The sequence below is a fragment of the Miniopterus natalensis genome, chromosome 3, assembly GCF_054644295.1.
Source record: "Miniopterus natalensis isolate mMinNat1 chromosome 3, mMinNat1.hap1, whole genome shotgun sequence".
NCBI lineage: Eukaryota > Metazoa > Chordata > Mammalia > Chiroptera > Miniopteridae > Miniopterus > Miniopterus natalensis.
Window position 1 is genome coordinate 22,419,664 of NC_142083.1, and position 19,441 is coordinate 22,439,104.

General features: G+C 42.7%; 1 protein-coding gene across 2 annotated transcripts in view; it reads left to right on the forward strand.

The window, feature by feature from the left end:
• Positions 1-19,441, forward strand: part of CTNND2 (catenin delta 2) — a 688,599-nt gene that overhangs the window by 610,887 nt on the left and 58,271 nt on the right. For both annotated transcript variants that reach the window (XM_087815345.1, XM_087815346.1), the window contains 2 exons: positions 2,284-2,358; positions 3,416-3,566. In XM_087815345.1, coding sequence (XP_087671471.1) covers positions 2,284-2,358; positions 3,416-3,566 — 226 coding nt within the window. The remainder of the gene's footprint in view (positions 1-2,283; positions 2,359-3,415; positions 3,567-19,441) is intronic.

Below are 19,441 nucleotides of genomic sequence, written 5' to 3' on the forward strand. Positions count from 1 at the left end.
CACTACAAGGTGCTGAAATCCTTCTGAAAGATGAAATTGTGTTAGGAAGAATTTGGCTTGAAAAATGGGACTTTTCTTTACCCTATCAATAGAAAAAGTGGGGAAATGGCTAATTCAATAATGGAAGTCAATGGGAAAACAATCACATAACAAAACCATTTAATCACAGAGTATACTTTTAAAGCAAGAGACCTTTTAACGTGTAGAGGATCAGGAGGAAGAGAAGGAACAGCATTTACTATTTGGAATTGTTTTTCTATCACATGCAAATGGAGGCAGTCCTTTCCTGACACAAACAAGGCCATTCTCTATGTGATTCCAGTTATACACTTCTCAACTTCTTGTATGAGGTTCGCTAAATCCAGGCAAGTTGCCCTCAAGGTTAGATTGGAATGTCCAGGACCTCCATTGACAGTACTCAAAGGTCCATGCTTGATTTCTTCCTTCCCTGTACAAACATGCTCAGTGCACAGTGCTCTCATTCTGCCCAAAGAATTCTCCTCAACTACAATGGGTTGATGTTACATGTTTCTCTCTTGTTTATGTTTTTATGCCATTGGTACTCTTACTTTTGTTTAGATTACAAAACTCTTGGCAACCCATACACCTTTCTAACCACCACAGGGCCTGCTGTGATTCCAAGGCGATTCACTTCTCTTTTGGAAAGCTCTTTAGGAACCTTGTGGTTCTGTGCTGAGTGTACCTGGGAAACATTCCTCATTTCCCAACAACTCTGTCTGTATGGGGCCTTTCTCCTTTCCACCTCTGCCTGGTGTTTTACTCCTTGGTGGGTTACACTTTGGTTACACATGGCCTCTGAGACTGGTCCATCGGTTGGCTGCCGCTTAAAAAGCACACTACCACATATCTTTGCATGTCAAGAAAACTGGTAGAAACTTGCAACATTTTTGGAGTGAAATGTAAACAGTTTATTCTGAGTTGTCTTATACTAAAGTAATATTGGGAATTTTCCATACACACACAAACATATGCACAACTAAAAGTTTCAAAATAAAATTTATTTTTTATGCAGCAATAGCAATAATATGAGTTCAAATCTGTTGTCTGTTATCCCCTTTCACTTAGGGAACACATACCACGGTTGACCATTTTATCATACTGAAAAGGTGTATTGCAACTCATCCATATGTTGGGCCATGTATAGCCTTTTATTTTGACTCTCAAATCAGTTCCCAACAAAGCCAAAGGACTCTCCTTATTTTCCAAACACCAAATCATCTTTCCATCCAACATGGGAAGGATGTAATAGCTGGACTTCTAAGAAGATAAAGTCATAGCCTTCCCTTCTTGGCTCATTTCAAATATGGTCAAGTTCTTCTCTGTCAGTGTTTGGAAGGATGGAGGGGAGGTCAAGGAAGTGTGGGAGACTGAGCACAGAGGATTAGGGGAGAGATAATGAGATTACTGGTGGGGGAGGGAAAGTTGTCAGCATCATAAAGAGATGCAGATTTGGAGTAAGAGGACTGGGGGTCAGGGGCATAGTTTACTTAACACTTTTGTGTCTAGATTTCCTCATCTATAAAATAATACTAATACCACATCCCAGAGGCTTGGGGAATTAGAAGAGGTCACTAATGTACAAACCGCATCCTGAGCTGGAATGAGGTGGTACCGGGACAGAGTCCATCTCTAGGACCCATACATCAGCCTGCCCAAGTTCCCACTGTCTCTCAAAAGATCCAGAATATCTCCCCAGTATAAACTCTATTGTTGATGGTCATCTCACAATTGGCAAACAATGATCCCACACTCTGATTTCCATTTTCTTCCTTTCTCTAGCTTCCCTCCTTAGCTTTAAGGACGAACCCAACAATGCATGCGTGGCCTAAGCTCAGGTTTCCCATCTTTCCTGGGCCCTGGAGACCAGAGATTTATAGGTAGTGGAGGAGGTAGATGAAAATCATGTCTCAGCATGTCAAATTGCAAGTGAAATTTCCAGTGGACAGGAAGGAAGTTTTGTACTGTGTTTACCGAGCACCTCCCTCCAAATTCCAAGGAACAGCTTCCAAACCTGGATGTTTTTCCATGTCTAAAACTCCCGGACCATCCATTTCTCTGCTCCCTGAGAGCAGGGCTGTGAAATAGTTCACTGCAATCAAGAGATGCTTTAGTAATTCTGCTTCCCATCCCCTCAGGGTTCCTAGAGTGGGGGCAAGAGAAAAGTTTATGGTATGAGTTGATGGTGATAAGAAACTGTGAATGTGACTTCTAACTTAGGATGGGATGAAGTTGTGTGTGTTTTTAATCTCATATTTCATGCAGGGCTGGGCTGAGGATGTGGCAGGCATGGCGTATGCCCTACGTTCACTGCCAGAGGGGGCTCCCTGCCTGCCACAGGTGAGAGCCAGCTCTGGGGTGTCTGCCCCAAGGGGAAGGGGGGTGGAGGGGCCCGGCGGGGGAGGGATGGGGACTTTGTGTCACCTTGGTGGTCCCTAGGAGGACTCAACCACAGAGTCCAAAACTTCCTGTCGTGAATGGCATTTTCTTACATCATAAATGAAATTGCTACCAATTAAACCCTTATATGGGTTGATTTTTTATAGTGCACCTCTTCTCTGGAACACCATACAAGAGTATAAAGTGTATATGCAAATGTCAGGAATCTGGGCCTCCCTGTGAAATGAGTTGAAATGAATCTGTGAAATGAGTTGGAATGCTTTATCATTCTGATATTGCAAGTACATTTCAATAGTCAGATTAGGTGTGTTCCATTAAGATCAACAGTCACCAACCCAAAACAAATTGTGTATCTTATTTTATAAATTAGACAGGATACAATAAACACAATACATTTTTATCTAAATGTGTGGGGTTTTTTACGTTTATAATTTTTACTATTGATTTTCAATGTCATATTTATCTCTCCTCACCCCTACCTTTTTCTGACTTATTTAGTCTTTATTATTCAGCAAACAACTTGTTGGTGATATGTTTGGCTACTCATTTCCATGCCCTACCTCCAAATTAAATCTCTGTTTTTAAAACAATCACCCACACTCAATCTTTTGTCATTTTCTACTTTTTCCAGAGTTCATTTTTTTATTCCCCCTAATGTCAGTAGCCAGCCCTTCCTGCCCCAAGCCTTCCCATCTCAAGGCATCACACCAATGGCTACAAATGGCTTTCCAATCTAAGTAAAGAAAACGCTGGTACCAGAGGAGCAAAGTGTGGTTAACTGACTCACCCTAAAACCTTTATCGTATGTTGAAGGCAAAAAATAAAGTTAAAACGCTTAAATACATGTCTAACCTATTCAACCTATTCTGTAACTAGGTCTTGATAATTCAACCTTTTTGGTTCCTGCAAACGACAGTCTGAAAACCCGAACGTGCTACTTGCTCACAGGGTTTTCCTCCTGCGCGTCTAAGGCCTTTGCCTCCCGTCTTTTTCGCAGTGGTCAGTGTACATCCGAGCCGCCGTCCGGAAGGAGAAAGGCCTGCCCATCCTCGTGGAGCTGCTCCGGATAGACAACGACCGCGTGGTGTGCGCCGTGGCCACGGCGCTCCGCAACATGGCCCTGGACGTCCGAAATAAGGAGCTCATTGGTATGTTCTGTCCGATTCATAGAGTCCCTGTTTATAAAAACGAGAATATTTCCCGGTGGGGTCCACGTGGTTGAATCCACATGCAGAACATATGTGCATGCAGAAGTAGTGCATTTATTAGGGGCTGCGTTTTTCCCCGGTTCTCCTAGTTTAAATCCAAGGACCTGATTTCTCTTTCAGAATTCATAGGAAAATGTGATGTTTGTTAGCATTTCTTATCCCCGCAAATTACAAACGACCACAATGCTCAGCACTGGATACCATCTTCCCATCCTTTAAATTCCTGTAGAGTTCTTTGTTTGCTTCCCACATGGTGAGCAGGGATTGTAATGGGATCCACACCACTTTGCTTCTCCTCTCGATTTTTTAATTTATTTTGGATGAGACCATACTGACTCTTTAATCCTATTGTTTAGAGAATCCTCTTTCTTGAATTTGGTATTTAAGAAACAGGAAGGATCTTTTATTAATAAACATTAAAAAGGTCATACGTTCATCTAGATATTCAGCAAATATATATCCATGAACTACAATGTTCCAGGCCTGTTCTAGGCCCAGAGATTATTTCATCAATGAGCAAAACAGACAGGAAGTCTTACCCTTGTGGAGTTTACCTTCAGGAGAGGGGATATGTACAATAAACAAAATCCACACATGAATCCCATTGTGTGTTAGGGACGTTCTGTGGGGAGGAATGGATCTGGGTAAAAAGGACAATAATTGGTGAGGTTGCCAATTTTTTAATTGTAGTGAAGTTCCCAGAACATAAAATTAACCATTTTAAAGTATACCACTTTGGTGGCATTATTTTCGCAGTGTTGCACAAACAACACTGCGTCATCACTGGATTCCAAAACATGTTCATCATCCTAAGGACTATCCTGTACCCGCTGAGCGGTCACCCTCCTTCCCCCTCCTCGCAGCTGCGGCACTCACCAGTGTGTTCTGTTTCTGTGGATTTTCCTATTCGGGAAGTTTCGTGCAAATGGAATTATGTAATATATGAGGTTATGTGTTTGGCTTCTTTCACTTAGCATAAGGAGTTGTGATTTTAAATGGGAGGTCGAGGTCAAGAGAGGAGTTGTTGGGAAGGTAACATTTGAGCCTATACTTGAAGGAGGTGAGAGTGAGACGTGGATATTTGGGGGAAAGAACATGTAAGTCGAAGGAGCTGCCTTTGCAGAAGGCCCCCTAGAAGGGGAGCTGGAAGCAAGCCAGAGGGTTCAGGGCCTTCAAGGGACCTCGTGTGCCTGGGACAGAGTCAGTGGTAGGAGCCCAGGCTGGAGAGGACTCCTGGTTCCTCCCTCCATAGGTGGGAAGATGTGTAGGCCAAGGCTGGTTGATGCCTAGAGAACTAATGAACCACAGGAACCTACCTGGGAAGAGGCACAAGTCTTCCACAGACCATGGTCCTAATATAGGCATCTGGGATCAAAGAGATCATTCCAAAGGGTCATTGGTCAGTCAGTGCAGCAGGAAGCCTGGCAAGCCTGAATGCAGGTAACAGGCGTCAATGGAGGTCAAGCAGGGAGCTAGGCCACCCACTGTGCCAAGGGTTCAGAGTATATAGCCTCTGGGGATCTGGGAGAAAGCAGGTGAGTGCACAAAGGGGCAAGATTTCATTTCTGGGGCAGTTGTAATACTAGGTTTGGAACCAAATTTCATACACAAATTTTACACAGATACATGAGTCCACTTTTGCTATTCAAATTCCTGAGCGTAGGCCCTTTGCATTTTTTTTCCTGCCATATCACAGTAGTCATCATATCTTCCAATAAAAAACAAAGTTTTTGCAGGTCACCAGCCATGTACTTATTCACAAGAAAACCAGACTTCAAAATTGGTATCTAATACATCAAATTATTTGTTATACTTGCATGAAGCAAACACAGTTTGATATTTATGTTTAATTTGAATTTAATTTAAATACTTGTGGATTTTGTAAAGTATTGAAACTAGGCCATTAGCTCAAAAGGTCAGAATATTCTCTCCCCGTCTACTCTTCTTTTCCTTACATAGTTGTTTCTGATAAAATCCCGCTGTTCCTCTAGAAAAATGGAGGGAAAATCAATAGCTAATCAGTGTGTACTGCCTGGATACTCACTACTTGATATTGTAAGTTTGAGTGTTTTATTTCTTTTGGTGGATTAAAATATTACAAAATAGGGAACTATTAATTGGTTTTCTAGCTTCTAGGCATCCCTCCTTTCTCAGAAGCCAGTTATCTAGCACTCTGTCGGGGGCAGGAACATTTGGAGCTCCATATTGCCCACATTAAATTAAGCATTTACTATTAAATGTCACCAGACAGGAAATGAAGCCAATCAATTAAAAATAGAAGTGACAATATCTAAGTCACAGGCTTTATGGAATTAATAACTTTTTTCTTGAATGAGAAAAGGAATTAACAACAAAAAGCGCACCATTATATTCTATCTAGGAGAAAGGAAATGTGAGCTTTGATAATTCTTTTACTTTAGATATTCTGTCAAAGTAGTGATTTTTATAGAAAAATGCTACATAGAATTTATATATTGAAAAGAAAGTTGCAATGACTTTGAACCAAGAACAAAAACAATAAACTTCTATATCTTCTCTTTTCTACCAAATCTCACTCAAAGCTTTGGTGACTTGATATAACTTCATGGTGTTGAAGATCATCTATATCCTGACAACTCCAAATAGATATCTCTGGCATGAATCCCACATCTCCGTGCCTAACATCTGCACTGGATGTCTGACAGGCATCTCAAGTAGAACATCTCCAGACCCGAGTTCTTTATCTTCTCCCCAAACCTGACCCTTCCATAGTCTTCCCTACAACAGCGAATAGCCATTTGTCCTTGCAGTGGTCCAGGCCAGGCACCTTGCAGTCCCCTTTGACTCCTCACCCTTAGATCCAATCCATCAACAAATCTCATCTTCCTTCTGTATTTTCTCAGAATCTGTCACTTCTCACCTTCATTGCTTTTTTCCCCAACCTCCTATCGCCTCTCACCAGGATTATTACCATGGCCATCTACCTGTCTCCATGCTCCTACTCTCACCCCCTACAGTCTACTCTCAATGCAGAAACCAGGGTGTTCCTGTTAAAACCTTAGAACATGTCATTTCTGCAATGAAAAGCCCCAGTAGTTCCTCATCTCTCTCAGTGTAAAATGAAGGCTTTTAAGGAAAATACAACTCTGCATGATACAACTCTCTGTTCCCCCTCTAACCTCACCCTCTCACCCCTCGCTGTCACTAACTTGGCTGAGGCCACTGGGTCACTATGGTTCCCTTATGACATGAGTACAATCCATCCTGCCTCAGGGCCTTTGAACTTGCTGTTCCCTCCATCTAGACTCCTCTTTCTCCAGGTATCTATGCGCCTCAGTTCTTACCCCACTCAGGTCTTTACTCAAGTGCCAATTTCCCAACAGAACCTTTTCTGGCCTCCATATTTAAAATTCTACCCCCAACTCCTTTTCTGCTTTATTTTTTCCCACAGTACTGGTCACCTTCTAATATACAACATATTATTTACTTATCTTGTTACCTGTCCATCTCCCCACTAGAATGGAAGCCCGTTAAGGGCAGGAAGTTCTGTCTCATTTGTTCAGTGATGTAACCCATGTACCTAGAAGAGCACTTGATCCACAGTGGGAACATCATAAATATTTGCCGAATGACTGAACTAAAATTTTTCCTGTCTTACCATCATTTTGAAATGAATTCCAAATCAGCAAATTAAGTAGGCAAATTACATAAAACATCAACTGAAGGAAAGGAGTTTATACCAGTGAAGGAAATCATCGAAACACCAGTTCATTTTCCTACTGAAGTTTACCAGATGTACGCAGACACTCGGGCTTTCAGGAGGAACCCAGGTCCTCCCATCACTGGCTCTGGGGTTTCACTTTAAATCACATCTCTTCTTAGGTCATTCTTTTAGTTTGGGGTGGGGGAGGAGCAGCTACCACACCCGGGTTAGCGAATGGCTTATCTTCTTGGACTCCATTATCAAGAAAACTCCAGATAAGCTGTTGAACAATCATCACCCTACCTCACCAGCTCTAATGAGGGTCATATAGTGGCACTAAGAGGAATGTCACACTCTCTGCCTCTCCTGTGTCTTCCGACTTTGCCTGTTCCCATGATTCTGTGCATGTCGCAGCTATTGGGTGGGCGGTGAGTCTATAGATAGATCCTTGTGTACTGAGTGACTTGGCGCAGTTGTACAGCTTAATGCATATCCATACTTTTTTTTGCAACCTTCTGAAAATATTAATTATCCTTCTGAATAAAGTGTCATCTCATCATCAGAAAGGGGTTTTTTTTGTTGTTTGTTTTTAAATTAATGGTAATAATTAGCTTCAGTAAAAAGAGCTAACAATATTGTATCATTTTAACCAATTTAGCAAAATGCCACCCATTTCAGCAAGTTGACAGTTCCTGATGAAGATGGCAGATATTTATTTTAGCCAAATCCCCACCCTTTCTGCCAACAAAACAAACAAAACTCCAATAAAATTTATTTAAAAACCTTAAAGCACGTATAAACAATAGAGAGGAGAAATATCTAACACTCTCCGAGCATTGGTCGATAACCTATGGCTGCCCATCCATGGAAAATCATCCTAAAGAGAGCAGTTTCATCCTGTGTGCTGTTTTGTGCATTTGCAGACAGCATAGACAATCAGAAGACTGTATCAAAGTAGCTACAAAGTAGAACACGGACACCACACGTACACTTTCCCAATATGTAAGATGATCTGTTCCCTGAATGCCTTGGCATCACCCTGGAGGTGCTCTCCATGCTCCCCCCAAACTGCCCCTTATCTCTAACTGTGCTTTTCATGAATTCTCCAGCCACACCAGTGTCTGTACCATCATTCCCGCTCACAAACCTCTGCCCCAGCTGTTTCTTCCTAGCTCTTTACTCACTGACCCCCACCCACCACCAATGCCCAGCTCCAGATGGCCTTCCCGCTGAAGGTTGCTCTTTGAACTCAGAGTGGAGATGGGTAGCATCCACTTGATACGAAATCTTTCCATTCGTCTTAGATTTCCATTGTGCAGTTTCATTCTTGTTTTGTGTTTTACTTTTATGTGCATGCATCACAACTCCTCCCAATGACCGAATAGGCAGGAACCTGGTGCCCTATTTATTTTCATGTCCTACAGTGCCCAGCACATGGCTCTACTTGGATGCCTGTTCAGTACTTTTGTGCCATAATAATTCACTGGTGGGTGAATAACAAGGGTTGATTATTCTGAAGGATGGATCTAGAGGAGGTTTGGGGAACCCCAAATAAAGCGAGGAAGGCATGGCGGGGTGTCTGTTTCCGCCACAGCGTCCAGGGAGGAGAGGAAAGGTGGACAGCTTAGATATTCACTGAAATCCAGGACTACTCACACTCACTTGTTCTGCTGCCACATTGGAAGAGCTTCGAGACTGGGTAGGAAATAGTAATGCTTTTTTTCTGTGTGCCTCGATCTTTGCCAAAGACTGGCAGAGCTGCTGCACCCTGCAGGTGGTATCAGCAAAGCTAGCTGAGCACCCTCCCTTCACTTCCCTGGGTGCTGGCTGCTTGCCACACTTTCTCTCAGGCGAGCCAGGGCTGGGATGCTGGAAGCATCCTCCCCACTCTCGAAGCCCCTCCCTGGACTACAGAGAAGGACCTTCCCCTGCCACATAGGCCTGGCCCCTCCCCAGTTTGCCACAATCCTTTCTCTTCAGCCTCTCTGCTTTGTATGACCCTCTCCCTGTCTCTATTCTCAGTTGGATGGTTGAGTCACCACATTTGGAAGGAACTATAAGAATCCTTCTTTGATGCTTCCACACATTCATATTATCTGACCCATTCTTCGCATTTGCCTAACCTTTTCACATCGACAGCTAGCTGAGCCTCTGTCCAGACAAGACCTTCTCGATCCAGTCCAGCCTCAAAGGGAGAACCAGAGAGAACCTGACCACTCTCTGGGGTCAGGGAGGGCCGTTTTCTAGGAGAGTCTGCTGGCTCCCAAACACAGCTACCCCAGGAGAGACGAAAGAGAGAGGAGATCCAAATCTCTAGGTGTACTTAGCAGTGCCCATTTCGTACTTTCCCGTATTAATGATCCATGAACAAGATAAGGGTGATTTTTGACCTGGGAGTTAGTTATGATTTAAGCAGTAAGTCCGGTGCCATTTGTCTCCCCTCACATGGTTTTCAGATCACCCCTTTCATTCATTCTGGGGAGTACGGGGGCTGGAGGGAGTAGAGGGGATTCCCAGCTCCTTGCTGCACTCTGCTTTAAATATTCAGATGAAAGATTTCATCTGGCCATTCTCTAGACGGGGATTGCTGGTTATCCTTAAAGGGCAATGTTCTTTCATAAATTAATTATATTGTTTTTAAGTAAATATAAATGATTAGTCTTAAAGTGAAAATAAAGACTGAATAAATAAATAAAAATAATGTCAGTAGAATGGCAGTCACTCCTCTTTCCCACCCCTATCCCCCGTGCCAGATCTTTATTTAGTGATAAGTTTTTTCTTTGGAGAACTGGAGGGGAAAGCCTTCATTGTATCTACACTGTCCTGAATGTTACATTTCTTTGTAAGCATTTTCTCTTTTTTTATATATATATATTTTTCAATTACAGTTGATGTACAATATTATATTAGTTTCAGGTGTACACCCAGTGATTAGACATTTATATAACTTGAAATGATCACCCTGATAAGCCTAGTACGCGCCTGGCACCATAGGTAGTTATTACAATATTATTGACTGTATTCCCTGTGCTGTCCTTCACATCCCCATGACTGTTCTGTAACTAACAATTTGTGCTTCTTAATCCCTTCACCCATCCCTGCAACCCCCTCCCACCTGGCAACTGACAAAATGTTCTCTGTAGCTATGAGTCTGTTTCTGCTCTGCTTGTTCATTTATTTTGTTTCTTAGATTCCACATGTAAGTGAAGTCATCTGGCATTTGTCTTCCTCTGTCTGACTTGCCTCACTTAGCACAGCACCCTTAGGTCCATCCACGTTGTTGCAGATGCAAGATTTCATTCTTTCTGTGGTTAAATCATACACCATTGTATATATTCCCTAAGCATTCTTTTGCATTTAGCGATCCCCCAGCGGCATACCCACGGAATTCTAGACCTGTAAATGCTGATCTTCATCCAGACTTCGGGGTACATTTTTACCCAGTTCTCTAGTCATAAGAGCATTTTCTCTGGGGAATGAAGATATACCTAAAGCTGGGTATCTGTCTTCATGAAGCAGCATTTCAAATGCTACTCAGATCATTTCTCAAAGTTTCTGCAGCCTAGGATTGAGACGTATTCTGGTCACCATCCTCTGGGCGCTCAGAATGCTGCTCTACACCCAGTGTCTCCCAGCAAACCCAGGGAATGGAGGGCTCTAGAAATGCATGGCACACCCATCAGTTAAAATATGTATGAGAGTGTGTGTGTCTATGTGTGTGTTGTTATTGTCCCATCTCGTGCCAGTGCAGGGCCCCTGGCATGCAGCACCCCATTCTAGAGGCAGGCCTCTCCCAGGCCGCTCATCACGCAGCACCACGGGCACCTGCTCTGCCTGCCTTGTTGACCCTGGGGAAGCTGTCCCACCTGAGCCCAGGGACAGCCGGAGGTTCTGGAACCCTTCTCGTTGCAGCCCGGGGACGCTGTGTGTTTTTATTCCTGGGAACTGAAAGCTTCACTTTATTAATTCAATTTGAGGACATTTTGGTGACATGCCTTCTCTGCTTTTCGAAACATGTTTCTTCGGACCCTAGCAGATGTTGTTTTAATTAAAACACATGCAGTTTCAATTAGTGTTTTAAAAAGGACCGTGGTTTCCCAGACAAGGTGATGCGTCAAGCACTCTTTGCCCTCTCACTCCAGTAACTGGATTTCACAACCAAATCGTGGGCAGTGGCAAAGCTGAGTGCTCTCCCCAGAACATGGTACCTTCAGACTAAGTGCCTGTGTTCTCACGCTTATCTCCCAGACCCAGGAACCTAACCTCATGAATGCTGCCTCCCTTTCCCACGCAGCCATGGGCTTCTCATTAATTAACTTCAGGCACCTGTTGGGGAATTTTGGTGGCTGGGTCTGGCAGATAAAAATTCCTTGGAAAGGGGACTTGTAAATAAATCAAACAGCCAATAATTATTTTATTAAACGAGACAATGACTCACCCCTTGGAAGTACTCCATGTGGGGAGCAGGCAAAGCTGAAAGATTTCCAGCGTTTTCAGATTCAGGGCCTCTGCTTGAAGACCTCAGAAAACGAGAGAGAGAGAGAGAGAGAAAAAAACCCCACTTACCTTAATTTAACTTTTAGGTATTCATTTTACGGCTGGCCAAACAGTTTCAGAATAAAAGCTTTAGGGAAGAGAATGCGTGAGAAATGAAATGGCTCTTCTCAAATACCCCAAATCTTGAGAATCTAAAAATAGAAAAGAGGTTTTTAGCAGGCTGTTTTTAAATTGTATTCCTTCTGCGTGTTGACTGCCATCTTTTCCCTTTGCCAAACAAAGTTTTAATCATGTGGGAAGAAATTGTTCTTTTTACTCCCTGATACTAAAAATACTGGATTAGAAAATAATGGAAAAGTTTACAGATGAATACTCTTAGCTGCTTAGGCTTACGTTTGGCTGTATCTGTTATGCTGGATCATGAGGAATTACAGAGCAGGGAAGGATGGCCGTATTTGGGGGTTCTGCTAAAAAATGGGGGTAGGCTGATGCCATAAACTGAATGGGCCAGCGGTTCTGCCCTGGAGGACACCTGAGGCAGTCAGCGGAGAACAAGGACAGAGCCAACCCTAGGCGAGAGGCCAGGGTCCCAGGAGGCAGAGGGAGGCCTGGAGGCCAGCCCCCTCGCACCTCTGCGGCCGGGAGACAGGACCCAGGGGGCAGAGGGAGGCCTGGAGGCCAGCCCCCTCGCACCTCTGCAGCCGGGAGACAGGACCCAGGGGGCAGAGGGAGGCCTGGAGGCCAGCCCCCTCGCACCTCTGCAGCCGGGAGACAGGACCCAGGGGGCAGAGGGAGGCCTGGAGGCCAGCCCCCTCGCACCTCTGCAGCCGGGAGACAGGACCCAGGGGGCAGAGGGAAGCCTGGAGGCCAGCCCCCTCGCACCTCTGCAGCTGGGAGACAGGACCCAGGGGGCAGAGGGAGGCCTGGAGGCCAGCCCCCTAGCACCTCTACAGCTGGGGGCCAGGACCCAGGGGGCAGAGGGAGGCCTGGAGGCCAGCCCCCTCGCACCTCTGCGGCCGGGAGACAGGACCCAGGGGGCTGGCCTGCGAAATGGCACAAGCAGCAAGAGCAGATTGTGCTCCCAGAGAAGCCCGTCTGTTCAGCCAGACTGGAGTCAAAGAGGCAGGAGGAGAGAGGGGTAGAATCAGGGAGTTCTTGACAGCACCTATCGAAATGCCTTTCAAGAAACTTAGTGGAAACTCTGAGATTCCTTCTTTTATAACTAAGACACTTACTTCCTCCTTGTGTTATTGTACGTAATAGCTAATTGCAAACAAGATATATACAAATAAAAACTTCTTTTTAAAATATTTTATGGCATTAGACTTTAAATTAAAATTGTCTTATGGATTAAGTTATTACTATAGTTATTAGTAGGATACAGTTGATCAAAATAGCATATGTATCATACATCTTGATTAAAATTTTAAATATAAAAATTAATATTGTATTGGAAATGTATTCCTTAGATGGATGAGCCCTTTTATCCCAATCAATTAATATAGTCAAAAAGGATTATTACTTAGTGCTTGAATGAACATGATTCTGTATCATTCATTTCTCAGTTTTTTGGTTTTATAGGTTTAAATACTGAGAAACATCATTCACATATATAAGCTGAAGGAAATAGATCTTTCCTTGTAGTGACAGCACTTGATTCTTTAAAGTTATGCATTTTATTTCCTCATCTCTTTGGGATCCATTAGCAGAAGTTATTTTTAATTATCTACCAAATGATACCTTGATTAGGATCTCCTTCAATGTTGGAGAAAATAAAGAATTAGAAACCACCTTACTAAAAAAAATTTTTAAAAAAGATGAACTGCCCATTATTACAGTTGCTCCCCTCTCAGCCCAGACACTAGCACTTCTCAGAGCCTTGGGGTTGGACTCAGAGGTCGATTTCCATTCAGGAGCAGGGAAGGGCTTGCCTTGGTTTTGCACAGTCAGAGAAGGGAGGCCAGGAAAGTGCACATGGGAGTGTTTTCACGCAGGTCAGTTTTCTTTTCAGACTGCATGGGAAAATTGAGGATCTAAGAATGGATTCCCTTAAAACCCCAAGCCCTGCATCCCTGTGACAAGTCTACATGTAGCCCCAGGGCACATAGGAACCAGTCTGGAGACCACTGCCCCAGGGCAGCCTGACAAGCTGTGACCCTTGCGTTGCTCCCACGTGCCAGTGGTTGATGTTAGAAGAACGTGCTTCTCCGATGAACTTGCTATATTCTTACACATTCTTGCTATATTCTTGAGCTGCCACTCCCCAGACAGAGCTTTCCACATGGAGAAAAGCAGCCAACTGCGTGGTAAGAAACACTAGGCAAGATTTAAGGATTACATTTGAATCTTATTAAGACTACAGTATGAATTTTATGCTAGATCATAATTTCTTATCTACATGTAAAATATCATTTTGAGGACAATGAGTAGAGTATTTAAAAGTTTCCAGGAAATAATTAAATATAAAGAAGTCCAGCTTTCAGACTAGAAGTTCCACAATTCAGTTCTCATACCATAAAAATCTAATGTGATTATTTAATACAGTTGCCAAGATATTGTAATTAGAAATGATTGGATATTTTACACGTTTAGCATAATTTTCTTCTTGTCTATCAACTTCCAAGGTGTGAAATTATTTCATTCATTCATTTGACCAATATTTACTGAGTGCCTACTATGTGCCAGTCTCAGGAGATCATCAAAGTATCTATTTCCTGGTGGTAATGGTCTGGTGGTGGAAAGTTTCAATAAGAAGAAACTATTTACTTTCTGCTTTGGATATGAATAAAATAGCTTTAGGGATTAGAAAGTGACAAGGGGAGGAGAATCTTGAATGTGTTGGTCAGGAAAGGCCTCTCTGAGGACGTAACGTTGAGCAATCCTAAGTGATGGAGTGAGAGACTTTAGGCAGATATTAAACCATCTGGATACAGAGCTTTCTAGGCACATGGAGCAGCAAGAGCAAAATCCCCAGTGCAGGAGGGAGCCTAGCATGTGGCAGAAACAGTGACAACGCCAATGCTGAGGCCAGTGGAGGAGAAGGGAAAGGCTGGAGATCGTGACGGTGAGTGAGAGATGCCTTAAACCTGGATAAGGACCCTGAAGGATTTGGGTAGGAAGAGCATTGGGATTTACATTACTTCAAGTCCTCTCTGGCTGCTGGTTGGAGTATTAGATTACAGGGAAGCAGGAAGGCCAGGGAGGGCTTGATTTGAGAAGTCTGAGGAGACCACACTGTGCTGGACCACAGCTGCTGCAGAAGAGTGGGGAAAGTATTTTGAAGCAGGACTTGCTGATGGATAGAGTACAAATTGCTGTAACTAGGAACCTGACAGAGGAGACAGGCTGGTAGAAGCCAGAGTTCGGTTTTCAACAGAAAGTTTGAAATATCTATTAGACATGAAAGGGGAGATGCCCAGCAGGAAGTTGGAAATATTGTTTTGAATCTCAGGGCTGATATATTAATCTGTGTATTATCGGGGGGAAAAAGATACTTAAAGTCATGGTCCAATTGTTTTAATTCTCTAAACACAGAAACAGCTACCGAAAGCCTAATCTTAAATTAAAATGCCTAGCCACAGGTAGACAAGCATTTCTTGGCTCATTAACCAAAGATAGGTTTCTTACATAATTTTCCTCTTCTTAATTTTTTTCCCTTTGAATAAAGCGGACAAGAGACAATGTTGTTTCTTTGTTTGAATGCTACTGGAAAATAAGAAGACCAAATATGTTGAAATAATTTGAGAATTATCTGTAGGTCACCTTGTGAAGCACTTTTAGATTTGTCTTGTTTAGTATAGAAAAGAGCAACTTATGCACACAATACAGTTGGGGCATCTTGCCTGTTGGCCACCCCAGGAAGAGGTATGGTGTGGGGATGGGGTGGGAAGAGGGCCAGTCAGTTGAGACTGATAAACAGTCTAGATTTCCACCCACTGGTCTAGACCCTTGTTGGATATTATTTATTTTACTTTTATTTCCTAAGTCTCATTATTTGCCATGGTCACGCTTTACTACTGAAATTTTTATCTGTCAGGTAATTTGTGTGTGTGTGTAGTCATCCCTTCTTATAGAGCTTCAGGGAATAGATGAATTTCTGTGAACAGGACAGCATACCTACTCATTCTGTCTTGTTCAGTTTTCCATGTGGCAGAAATTGTTTTAGGGGTCTATGCATGAAGTTCCAGGTAATTTACCCATGGAATATATTATAATGAAAATAAATGGAAATGCTTCTTTGCTAGTACATTTATAAACACGGCAGGGGTAGCTACCTCCCCTTGACACTACTCATACAGATGCTCTGATAGTGAACTTATCTTCCGTTTTTCAGCTGTGTGCAGGTCTTGGCAGGAGACTTTGTCAAACATTTAGAAGTGAGAATAGCCTGCGGTGAGGCAAATGCTTCAGGAGATATAAATCTAATTGATAGAGGACCCTTAGAGGCACCTTGTAGTCAAGCTCGCCTTATTTTGCAGGAAAAAATATTTTGCTTCCTCCTCTGTTTTCAATCCTAGGTAAGGCTCCTCAAAATAACAATTCTATTTCTATTTCTATTTATAGGTGTGGATACAGATATAAGTATAGATATAGGTATTGGAAGCAGAGAGTTTCTGTAATATTCTTTCTTATATATTGAATGCTTTTTTCATTTGAGTTTTAGTTGGCTATGAATTAATGATTTTCTTAATCTTACATATAACTGGATCCCTGTATGCCACCAGCGTTTTTATAAGCAATGTGATTTTTGTCACAAGACATTTTTAGAGATTTATGTGACTCGCGTGAAACAGAAAATCATGGTGGGTCTGCTTTCAAATTCCCAACAAATTTTTTATGGTTTTTTTTGCTCATAACTGAGACCAGCTCTGTAATATTGATGATCCACACAACCTACCCCATTAATCAATCAATATACCCCCTGTTAGCTTCCTGTTTCCTCTAGTTTCCTAGCTACTCTGTCAACGAAGTCATTTTCTGGTTTTGATAGCCCTGGTTTTGAAATCAGTCCTCAGACAGCTGTCCTGTACTTAGAAGCATTTGAATTAGAGGAAGGATATGGCAAAGGCATATGACTTTCTATAATGCAGATTAAAGGACAGGCATAATTATATAGAGAGACATATGTCAACAGCAATAGAGCACAAGGCAGGGATTCCATACACAGTAATTAAGTGTGATGTGCTCACTAGCATGTAATCAACTTCAAAAATACTTAGAATGACACATGCCTGGACCTGACCCCAAACCACCTGAGTCTGGGTCTCTGGCATGGAGCCTGAGCATCTCTGTTTCCGAAGCTTTGCAGGTGATTCTGATACACAGTCAGGGTTGGGCATCATGTATATTGTGTTGTGCTTGTTCTTACTAGATCAACCATTTCCTCTCATGAATGCATACTGCCTTTTTCATTCTTACTGGGATACTTCTTACTGAGCTTTAAATTATTATTTACAAAGGGTATTAACACCTTCAAAAGACTCAAGTGCCATTTAGATTGTGCAATGAACTCATGAATGTAAAATACATAAGCAACTTGGAGGGGAAACAATGTCATTATTTTGAAATAAGTTATGTGAACTATATCAGGCTCTGTTAGACACTAAAAATAGGAATGAAACAATTTTTCCCAGATTCATTTAAATTCATGTATTCTGCATCTCGCTTGTCAATATTTCTTCAGTAATGATTTAAGTTAATTCAGTCAGTGAACATTAACTGAGTGATTACCATATTCAAGGCATCATGCTAGGTGCTATGATTCAATGGCAGGTGTTTATTTAGATTCTCAGAAGAAGATTCGCAAATAGAGTTTGTTGTGAAGGACCTATTCTCAGAAATGAGAGCTGTTATTCAAACATTTAATTTTGACTCATACATGTACTTAGCAAAGATCTGAGTGTCCAGGGTCCCAGCATGGAACTCAGTCCTCATGAGTGGGTGTAGCTAAGACCCCCCACTACATGTAGGCTGTGAATATGGGAGCTGACTTATTCCTGCAGCCAGGAAACCAGCTCACACCCAACTTTATATTGCAGGTTAACCCCCCTCCATCACCTCTGTCTTCAGCACACACAGATAACCCACCTTGAGTCGATCCTGTGTAGCCATGTGACTTGTGGCACTCCCTACTGTGGTTTCTGTCACACATCACTGTCCACCACAATCTCAAACGTAGGTCAATAGCTGTTCAACTCATTCTTTGCTCTTCCCTACATGTGTTTTCTCTCCCTAAAGCCAAAGTCCACTTAGTCCACAGCACCACCAAGCATAGCTTTCCTCTCAAACAACCCATCACCGGCTACCTTGAGTCATGCATGTCCTGGCACACCCAGCTCCTGGCTTCATATTGTTGAGATGAAAACTTTTCTTCACCAACTTAGGTCCTAGTGATGTAGTGATGGGGGTGGGGGTGAGAATTATTGACAAAAGACAAATTAACAGGGAGAAAAACAAAGTTTATCCATGTGCCTACAGGATGCTCAATAACCTGAGTAATTCACTGAATAGCTAGGAGTAATGGTTTATATATCAGCTTAATAGGGAGCAGTGGGAGATAGGGCTTTGAAGGGACACATATGGAAGGTATGGCAGTTTCTATCAAGTTTATTTATGTGATTTCTCATCCCAGTGCTAATGGTCAATTTCCTTCTTGGCTGGAAGTTCCCCAGAGAAAGGACTTACGGCATCTTCCTTTTCAGAAGCTCTGCCTTTAGTCAGATAAGGAAAGCTCAGAAAAGTCTCCTCTCTGCGTCGGCTGTGTCTCCAGTGCCCCTATTTTAAAGTCATCTTCAAGCCATTCTGTTGAGTCCCTTCACCCACTCAGGAGTATTTGTTTAGCTTTATTTATGGCTACAGCTCCTATGTCCTTGACCCTACTTTCTCAGGCCCTTTTACTTTTTTCTTTCCTCAAGCCTGTGCCATAAAAGAAATCATTTTATATACCTTGAGCCTGTGGTATAAGAGAAATTATTTAGGCCTTGCTGGACCTCAAGCAAGAATTCACAGTACAGGTGAGAAATCTGCCCCTTCGCATCACTAAGCTTCAGCAAGGCAAATAACAGCCATGAAGCCCATGCACTGTTCTCAGAAAGCATGTCAAGGCTCTCATTCTGCTGCTTGACATCAGAGAGTATATTAGAAGGAAAAAAAACACAGAAATAAACAGGCAGTATTTTAGAGGATGGAAATGTAGCTGCTCTTTGAATGCATATAAATAGAACCGTCTGGGCCCACTTTGTGTGGGGCAAACAGCTCTTCATGAGAATATTATTATAATACAGAAAAATCAGTGATACCCTGACAAAAGGCCCTGAGTCATCCAGAAAGTGTTTAATTACGTTGACTATATAGCAAGCCTTCAACTTTTACACTGAAAATGCTCCAGAACTTCAGTGACAATGTGCCAGGCAAAAGGCAAGTGCTCTGTCGAGGAAAAGCTGGAGATGTGAGTCAAGGAGTCGGGAGGCAAGGACTGGGATTTGCTGTGAGGTTGGGGGCTGAGAGGCGAGACGAGGGGGCCAGACTCTGAGTTGGGATTTGCAGGGAACCACTGACAAGGTAACAGGAAGTGTGTTTTTCACCCTGCCCTTGGTACTTTGATAACCCTTTCAGTATATTTTCCCCTTGTTTACCT